The 10,016-nt window shown below is 35.8% G+C and overlaps 2 protein-coding genes across 2 annotated transcripts; both read right to left on the bottom strand.

Annotated features, from left to right (window-relative positions):
• Window positions 1-2,892: 2,892 nt before the first annotated feature.
• LOC114391504 lies at window positions 2,893-3,538 on the bottom strand. Its single transcript, XM_028352508.1, has 2 exons — window positions 3,007-3,538; window positions 2,893-2,900 (listed from the first exon to the last, which is right to left on the bottom strand). Exons 1-2 carry the CDS (start codon window positions 3,536-3,538, stop codon window positions 2,893-2,895), a joined length of 540 nt encoding a protein of 179 aa, XP_028208309.1.
• A 520-nt stretch (window positions 3,539-4,058) lies between these two features.
• Window positions 4,059-5,527, bottom strand: LOC114391503. The gene is made up of 3 exons (XM_028352506.1): window positions 5,034-5,527; window positions 4,306-4,961; window positions 4,059-4,228 (listed from the first exon to the last, which is right to left on the bottom strand). The coding sequence occupies exons 1-3, from the start codon at window positions 5,525-5,527 to the stop codon at window positions 4,059-4,061; spliced, it is 1,320 nt and encodes a 439-aa protein (XP_028208307.1).
• Window positions 5,528-10,016: the final 4,489 nt, after the last annotated feature.

Below are 10,016 nucleotides of genomic sequence, written 5' to 3'. Positions count from 1 at the left end.
TCTCCAGTCAGAGGCAACGTCTAGGAATACAAGGAAATCAACACGCCTACTGAGGTTGACTGTACGAGCATTGGATCAGCCACGACCAACTGTACAGGTGGATGCCGCAACTGGTCGAGGATTAGGCCCACACAAAGATAAATTCCACAGTTATCTTGGGGTCGTGGCAAGAGAGAAAATTCCCATTGTACATAACAGCTGGAAAGATGTACCAAACACGCTAAAGGAGATGGTATGAAGTGGAATTTTGGTAAGTGGCATTCGCTTTCCCTATTATTTTTTTGACTTGCAGTGTGAAATTTATTCCTACGCCATTTGTCTAACATTTTTCAAAACCCCTTGTAATGTAGGCAAAATTTGATATCCTAGAAGCACTGATTTTTAGTGTATTTCATGTGTTTCTTTGCATCTCATTTTGATGGTCTAAGATGATCAAGGGTACCAAAAAATGATTCTTTGCAACTTAATATGTTGAAATTTATTATTTAGCCATCTTAATTGATTTGTTTAATGTGTGGTACTATGTTAAACGTAGTAAGATAGTACTATACCAAAAAATTCCATATGTACCATCAGTTATTTAATTATGTTTTCTTATTAAAAACATAAAATCTATAACAAAATAGATTGTTTGAAAGAGCAGAATCAGGATTATAAAGAGATTATAATACATGATGTATATTAGAAATGATACGATCGAAAGAAAGTTTGAAAGGGCAGAGTCAACATCATAAAAACAATGTAATAGATGGTGCAGATAACTGAACTACTTAGGATCTTAATACAATAGTTCGAAATAATGGTAATAGAATGCTACGAAATTTAATAGACATTTAAAAAGATTTAACTTAATATTGTATCTGTTTTGTTTTGGATAGGGTATAATCACACAGGATATGCATAGTTGTTTTTTCCTACATGCATGAATTAAATGTTATTCTAGATGGCATGCTACCTAGGGTTCATTGACAGTGACAATATAGTAGCATCATTCAAAATTATTGAATAATTTTCTGGATTCGTTACCAATGAACAAAAGTAAATTAATATATAAATTTCTGACTATGTATTTAATAATAGAACATCAGAATGAGTGGAACAGGTTTTTGAATTAGTATCAACAAAATGTCCAATTTCAACATGGATTGCGATAAAAGCACAACATGAATGCAAAAAGTGTGAGGGAAAAAAATAACATTTAAACGTTACTAATATCTAAAGGGTAAGATAGATGATAACGTAGTATGCAAGAAACCTAACACAATGGGCACAAATAAATGAAGCAGAAGCAGGGAAAATTGAATTAGGGCTTTGCCACAGGAAAGAAAGTTGAGTGAGACAATGATGGATTCAAAAGCAAAATTTTTCAATATGTCTGTCCTAAATTGGAATTCGAAAACTCAAGAAAACATAGATGGCAGGATGCTGAATTTTGGTTCGGGATATGGATGAAAAATGTAACCAAATGCAAGAGAAAAATCAGGAAATGAATGAACATGCAGTCAGGTTTGGGTTTAGGCTTACCTTGCTTAAAGCGGTGGATGAAGCGGTAGACATGGTGGTAGTCGCTTTGAGAGAAAAATTTCATTAGAGTTGAAATGAAGGTGGGAGAGAAATGAACCATGGTCTGATAATGTAAAGTAGTGGGTGATGGAAGGGTCATTGCTTTTCGGGGGGGTGTAAGTGACGGCAAGTTAAGTGGTTTGGGAACCGTGGAGCATTAAATGCTGGGTTGAAAGATTGGACGTGAATTGGCAGAATGATAAGTATGAAAGATTGTGGTGGTGGAGGCAGGTGAAGAGGTATTTTTATTGCTGAATATAACAAAGAGTAAGTTAATTTTTTGTATTGTTATAAATACAATTTGCATCATCAGATGAATGACCTGTCTAATGCTAAAGTCGATAATGATTTGGCATAGATAATATTTTGCAAGGCCAATTGATTATCTAAGAAAAGATAAATGGTTCTACTAAAAGAATAATAATAAGTGTACCAGGTTAGGAAAACAGGTAGAGTAACATATAGAATTCATTTGCTGAATGGTAGCATTTAAATTGAGATAAGCATTTTATTTTCTTTTGTGCAATTCATGAAAGAAATGGTTAATTTGGAGTTCATGAAAAGGGATGAAAATTTAAAATGTAGCGAATAAGAAAATGCAGTCCACAAAGGAAGACTGGTTTGTTAAAATTAATGAATTATAGATTGGCTCATTTGATGATGTTTTAACTGTATATCAGAGATCATATGAGTAAGAAGCAAATTCAGTTATGGTTAGAATTAAATTTGTAATCGGAAATAAATTGGATTTACCTTCTAATATTTGCAAAGACCTCTTTGAAAACCACATTCGTGGTTGAAGTCATTTTTTTTTTGTCCTGATCATGTATTAAAATTCGAAGTCCTTTCTTTGACTTGACTCTTGATAATGCAACATATAGTTGGCCATGTGAAAAAACTGGTTTTGGCAAGTAAAGTCCAACTGAAGATAGTGATTGTCCTTGGGATTTATTAATTGTCATAGCATAAGAAAGCATTATCGGAAATTGTCTCCTCAATAGCTTAAAAGGCCATGGTGACTGTGAAGGCAACATAGACATTCGTGGGATATAAACATGATCTCCAATATTTGTCCCAGAAATTATGTCGGCTGCAATAACATGCTTTGCTAGTCTTGTGATAATTAACCTAGTATCGTTACACAACCCTTGAGTTTGGTCTAAGTTCCTTAATAGCATTATTGGTGTTCCAATCTTGAGTTTGAGACAGTGATTGGGTAAGCCAGATGTTGTCAATGAATTCAGAAATTCAGTTGTCAGTGAGCCAAAATGACAACTTTCAATGGTTTCGGATTTGTCAATTGAATCAGAGCTTAGATATTCCATTTGTTTACCTATCTATATTTTAGACATAAAAAAGCAAATTCATCAACCAAAAATGTTAAATCTAGGAAAGTTGATTAAAAGATGAAAAACATAATAAGATAATTTACTATATGATTACCCGGTATCATTGTAAGCATATAATCATTAACTTGTTGCACTGTTTCATTTGTGGAAGCTAATATTGCTCTGGTTTCGAAGTATTCAGGATCATTGTCATGATGAGATAGATCTTGAAATGTAGAGCTAATTATACTATCAATAGGATCATTATATTCTGTGATTAATAGTTCCTGTGGAATTTCAATAGTAGCATAGCCATCATTTTCATCTCCAATAATACCATCACCAATATCTATAATCCACTGTGCAAAAGCTGCAGTTTCTTCTTGATCTGTTGCTTGCATGTTGTTTTGTAAAAGCATGTTTTTTGTTAGTCTCAAGATCTGATAGTGATCCCATAGATAAGAGGAATTAATTGTTGCGTTAACAATATCAGAGCGGCTGCCTCTTGGAATGATTGGCAGGATCTGCCGGAAATCTCCACCAAAGACCATGACTTTACCTCCAAAGATTGTATTGTCCTTTGAGTTGTGTTTGATGATATCTCTAAGACTGTGATCAAGTGCCTCAAAACAGAATTTGTGAGCCATGGGTGCTTCATCCCAAATGATTAGACTTGTCTGATTTAATAGCTCAGCTAATTGAGTTCCTTAATGGATATTGCAAGTTGAGTCTTCAAAAACTGGAACTGGAATTTTAAATTTTGAATGTGCAGTTCTACCTCCAAGCAATAGCAGAGAAGTTATGCCGCTAGAGGCCACCATTATTACAATTTTATTGTCTGCTCTTAGTGAACTTGCAAGTGTTTTCCAAATGTATGTTTTTCCTGTACCTCCATATCCATAGAGAAAAAACATACCACCTTCATCTTTATTAACAGCTTCAACAATCTGGTTGTAAATTGAAGCTTGTTCATTTGAAATCATCCATATGTGTTGTTAGATTTAAAGATAAATGAATGAAGTTAAAATACTAATTTATAGATGAGAAAAGCTAAGAAGGAAATGCACATAATAATTTTTAGAGGGGTAAATTGCTTTGTACTTAATGTACCTGTCATGTGAGAAAATAGATGTTCAAACTCTGATCTAAGTTCTTCATTGTTGTAGTTTAGTTCAGTTCAAGTAATATAAGGCTATTGTCTAGATAAGCTGGACAATTCTCATCCTCTGGATATGGCATTGAAGGATAGTCTCTTAGCGATCTTTGATTTGCTTGCAGCAGTTGTTCAATTTCAAGCAAGACCAAATTTTGAAGAGTTCTATCATCAAGCTGCAATGCTAATACACAAAAGAGAAAAAAGTTAAATTATGTGTCGTATCAATATTGATTTGTCTGATGGGAAATTAGCACAAACCTGGACTTGTTGATGATTTTTTATAATTATAGACAATGTCATCAGCCATCCAATGCCAAGTTTGGTCCCAAACTTGTTTAGGTTTGCTCATTGTTGCAGTTAAAAGTAACAACACAAATAGCTTTCTTATATAATGTGCTGAACCCCAGTCTTTTGCTTCTTTGATTGCCTCAATAAATTCTTTATCATCTTGTAAAAATCCCATAGCAAAACATGCTTCTTTATATTTAGAATACTGAACATTATCAACTGTTCTTAAATCCTCAAATGAGGTAGCTCTTTTACAAACGGTAAGCATCATTCTCAAATAAAATAATTCCCCTGTAATTGGTGGAACCCATAGTAATCTGCCAATGGTATAGCCTTTCTTCCTAAGCTGCCAACATCTTTTCTTCTGATTGTATACAAACTTAGAAACAAATCCTGCATAAGTAAGATTTCTCCCTTCAACAGAATTTTGGTTGGTGTTCATCCACGAAATAAACTTTGAATCAGAGATACATGGCTTAGACAATACATCATCAATATCATCATGGTCCTCATAGAGAACACTATGTTGGCCAGGAAGATGGAAGTGTAATCTTTCAACAACAGGTTTTCTGCCATGTATTGGAAATCCAAAGATTCTCCAAGTAGATTCACAAGGAGATATGTATCTGTTAGGAAGATAGAATTAGTTATTATAACAATGATGATCAGATAAATTAGAGATCAAGTTTTAACAATACCTGCAATCTAGATATTCTTTGATCTCATCATTATGGGTGCCACCATTCTCAGTTTGATCGTTATCTTCATCAATCAAAATAGTAGTCACCCTATCATATCCCTTGTTGATGTACTTAAATAAATATTTGATAGAAGTGCTTTGGTTACACCATTCAATATTGATATGCACTTGGTATTTTCTGAGCAATCTTGCATTGTAAGGTACAATATACTTGTTATCAACTATAACACCATTTTTCTCAATTGCATTACCGTTGTTTCTTCTACGATAGACTGGAAAACCATCAGCATCTAAAACAGTATGCGGCTGGAACTTTTTAGGATAGAAACGACTACACTTGCCTTTTTTCATGCATGGATATCTAGGATTCAGACTTCCACATGGACCATGAACCAAATGGTTTTTTACTAATGAATACAGTTCTGGATCATCTTGTTGTGAAAGTATCTTTACTGATATAATTTGATCAATTTCATCTGTGATCGAGGCCATACCCGAATCAAATAAACATGAAAATGCAGTAACTAGGAAGTGATCCTAGGTCGTTTCCCAACAAGCAGTGATAAGCCAAATGTTCATAATATACTTGCAGTAACAGTAACGATGGGGGGGTTTGGTTGTTTGGTAATCAAAGAGCAGAACAAATAAAATGGAATACGAAACTACTAATTTTAAAAACGGGTTGTTTCCTCTGATTCAGAAGCCACTCTCTTATCCTGGGTTATGGAGAATTCGTCCCTAACAGTCAACCACTTAATCCAACCCTATTTCAATTTACTAGGCGAAAATCAACTTAGGGTTTTCAATACGTGATTAGGCACCACATACACCAGTTAGCCCTTCGTCCATTAAGCATGAACGCAAGTTAGGCTCAGAGGCAATTAATCGAACACGAAGCGTGCACTGATTAATATTCACGAAATTGGGATAACTGGTGAAGGGAAAACTCCCAGGAAACCACATTACAAACGAAACCTCAAAGAGAGTTGGGCTTCGTCCTCAAAAGGAAACAACACCAGAAAATCTAGCCTTCCATGGATTCAAACAGAAAACGCAAATGAAACATGAAGCAGAAACGTAAATGAACAAGAACGTAAATGAACAGAAACGCAAATGAACAGAAACGTAAATGAAAGTAGAAGAAGAAGCAAGAATGAACTCGTAATTATAAGCAGAAAACGGAAATTTGCATTAAGAACGAAAACTGTAACAAGGGAACAGAAAAACGTGAAAACCTAAAACCAAAGCTCTGAATAATGAAAATAACATAGCAGAATAGAATGCACTGCACGAATCCCAAGGCAGCTATTTAAAAAGAGTCACTCAAAGTCACTGGGCCCTATTACAATACTCTGGCCCAAAACGAAATAAACACTGAACAACATAAAATAAAATTGCGAAATTTCCTAATTAGAAATTAGCTAAGGTAAGCGCTGCTTTATTTGCCCTCTTCAAGTCCACAACCAAAATCCGGATTAAGCCCAATGTTTCATTAATTCCTGAAATTAGATTAAAAACATCAAATTAGCTAAATGAGCCCAAATAATAAAACTGCCTAATTAATTGACAATTAAGACCAATCAATAATTAAAATGGTGCAAAAAGGGTTTAGAAAATAGAAGAAAATGATGGCACATCAAAACCCCCCATACTTAGCCTTTTGCACTCCTGGGCAAAATGAAACAAAGAACAAAATCCAAGGATATGAAAGGGAGACAAACAAAAACATTCACATATTTCTTAATGAACATCAAGGAATGAAAGGAATGGGTAACATCTAACATAAGGAGATCCAAAAAGTCAAGACATTCATGAAAATCATCCAAGCAACCCAATCATGGCAAAATAGTTAATCAGCTCAAGAATGAAAAGTGATAAAGCCTCACAAGATATACACTCTATCTCTCAAGTGTCTAGGCTACTATTTACCCTCAAAGCACCCATGAAAGCAAACACCACATAAACTTGGCAAGATTCTAAAATTGATAATCAACCCATAAACACAAGCACATGAGGATCAAAAGGTCTTTTAAGGTTGTAATGGGGCCAAGGACAAGGTATGGAGAAATATGGAATAAGTGGCTAAATCCCAAAGGAATAGAGGAGCAAAGGGGAATAAGTGCATATTAAGAAAAAAATAAGAAAATAAAAAGAAGATAAAATTAAACATGAAGAGTAGAACCAAGAGTTTCATCATTCTTGTGCCATTTAAGATCTTATTCACTCAACTTTATTGCTTTTCTTTTTCTTTTTTCGATTTTTTTTTTTACTCTTTAGCCTTTGAGAAACAACATTTCATTCAGCATGTCCAACATTTAACCAATATACAATGTACATCAAGTATGGCCCAAAATACATCATGAAGCATAGCCAACAAAACAAAAACCCCCCACACTTATTCCCAAAACAATTCCAAAGCTCCAAAATTCCTTAAGGATATGGTAATATCATGGTTTTTCACTTAAGGCTTGTAGTGAGCTTCAAAACAAGGAAAGGGAAACAAGGCTCAAAAGGGCTATCAAAGGAATTAATTCAAGGTAAGTCCATTTGGCTAGAAGCTTATAAGAACAAAATTGCCTTAATCATTTCCAAATATGCATGTGAATTAGGACGCATCAACAAGAATCAAGCCAAGGCTATTGTGCAAGCAATCAATGGGGCAAAACACACCAAATGATTATAATGATGGATGGCTCAAATTCTCACAAAGGTAAAATCATCACTTTCAAATTGAGCTTTCAAAACTATCATGACATGTAGAGAAGAATCAAGGATTTCAAGTCACAAAATGTCAAGAACTTTTATTTTCAAAACAATTACCCATTTCTTGAACATATCCTATAATTCAAAGAAAAACATGCAAAGTCGTACGTGCACATGAAATTGACCCAAAATATTAAACTGAAAATCCGACGAAACTAACAACATTAACAAATTAACACAACTAACAAATTAACAAAACCAACAAAACTAGCAAAACCAAAGAACACTCCCCCCCCCCCATACTTAAACAACACATTGTCCTCAATGTAGCACAATTAAAAGATTAAAAACAATTAAATCATCAAAGAGAATCGGACAAGTGTAATAAAAGCAAAGAAGGAGATAGGAAAAGAAAAACTCCCTAAGTCATGGTGGAGGAAGAGTAGGGTGGAGTAAGGACGTCTCTTCCACCACTACGTCCACTAAAGAAGGGTTCGTGAGGAATGGCTTAAGTCGATGTCCGTTGACCTTGAAGCTCTTGTTTGTGGAGTCGCTTTTGATCTCAACTATACCATAAGGAAAAACATTAGTAACAACAAAAGGACCAATCCACTTAGACCTCAACTTACCACTCATGAGTCCAAGCCTAGAATTATACAATAACACTTTTTGCCTAACCACGAAGTCTTTTTTAACTATCATGCTATCATGGAACTTCTTGGTCTTTTCTTTGTAGAACTTGGCATTCTCGTAGGCTTCTAGGCGGATTTCATCTAACTCACTCAGTTGCAACTTTCTTTCCTCACCAGCTTGATCCATAGAGAAGTTGCAAGTCTTCACTGCCCAGTAAGCTTTGTGCTCAATTTCCACTGGAAGATGACATGCCTTTCCAAAGACAACCCGATAAGGAGACATTCCTATGGGTGCTTTGTAGGCAGTCCGATGTGCCCAGAGAGCATCATCAAGCCTGGTACTCCAATCTTTCCTGCTTGGCTGCACAATCTTCTCTAAAATTTGCTTGATTTCTCGGTTAGAAATTTCTGCCTGTCCATTGGTCTGGGGGTGGTATGGTGTGGATACCCTGTGTACCACCCCGTACTTTTTAAGCAGGGCATGCATTGTCTTGTTGCAAAAATGGGTTCCTTGATCACTAACAATTGCTTTAGGTACTCCAAACCTGCAAAACAGATTAGACCTGACAAAGTCTGTGACAACTTTAGCATCATTAGTTCTGGTGGGCTTGGCTTCCACCCATTTTGAAACATAGTCAACTGCAAGGAGAATGTAAACATAACCAAAAGAGACAGGAAAAGGACCCATGAAATCTATACCCCAGACATCAAACACCTCACAGAATAGCATAGGTTGCTGAGGCATTTGTTGTCGCCATGTAAGTATATTTCCTGCTCTCTGACACTGCTCACAAGTGCTGCAGATCTTCCACGCATCTTTAAAGATGGTGGGCCAATAAAAACCACAATCAAGCACTTTGCGAGTTGTCCTTTGAACACCCAGATGACCTCCCGGTGCGGAATAATGACAGAACTGCCGGACTGAGTCAGTCTCATGATCTAGAATGCACCGTCTAATGACTTGATCACTGCACAATTTCCACAAGTAGGGGTCATCCCAAATAAAATGCTTAGCATCACTTTTAATTTTATCTTTTTGGGCCTTAGATGCTAAGGGAGGAAAAACAGAGGCAACTAAATAATTGACAATGTTAGCAAACCAGGGAGTAGAAAGAGAGTCAGAAATACTATACAATATATACAAATGATCATCCGGGAAATCATCCCGAATAGGTGAATCTGCATCAGAGACACGTTCGATCCGACTCAAATGATCAGCAACTAGATTTTGTGCTCCGCTCCTATCACGGATCTCCAAGTCAAACTCTTGGAGCCAGAGCATCCATCGGATCAACCTAGGCTTAGAATCAGCCTTCTTCAACAAGTACTTTAGAGCTGCATGGTCAGTATAAACAATAATGCGAGTACCAAGCAAATAAGATCGAAATTTTTCAAGAGCAAAAACTATGGCTAGAAGCTCTTTCTCAGTAGTAGTATAATTTGCTTGGGCAGCATCTAAAGTCCTAGAAGCATAATATATCACCCTGGGCAATTTATCAATTTTCTGAGCAAGGACAGCCCCCAATGCATAATTTGATGCATCACACATAAGCTCAAAAGGGGCTGTCCAATCGGGTGCCTGGATGATGGGGGTGGTAGTCAACGCTCTTTTGAGGCAATCAAAAGCCTCTTTGCATCTATCATTA

Source organism: Glycine soja, chromosome 17, assembly GCF_004193775.1.
Source record: "Glycine soja cultivar W05 chromosome 17, ASM419377v2, whole genome shotgun sequence".
In the NCBI taxonomy this organism is placed as follows: domain Eukaryota; kingdom Viridiplantae; phylum Streptophyta; class Magnoliopsida; order Fabales; family Fabaceae; genus Glycine; species Glycine soja.
Note: the sequence above shows the minus strand (reverse complement) of the source record. Positions and strands in the feature narration are given on the sequence as shown.

Coding starts and splice junctions, on each gene's coding strand:
- LOC114391504 (XM_028352508.1), bottom strand. CDS start 3,538: ATGGCTCACAAATTCTGTTTTGAGGCACTTGATCACAGTCTTAGAGAT.
- LOC114391503 (XM_028352506.1), bottom strand. CDS start 5,527: ATGGCCTCGATCACAGATGAAATTGATCAAATTATATCAGTAAAGATA. Junction 4,962..5,033: donor AAAGAATATCTAGATTGCAG/GTATTGTTAAAA, acceptor TCTTCCTAACAG/ATACATATCTCCTTGTGAAT. Junction 4,229..4,305: donor AAAATCATCAACAAGTCCAG/GTTTGTGCTAAT, acceptor TTTGTGTATTAG/CATTGCAGCTTGATGATAGA.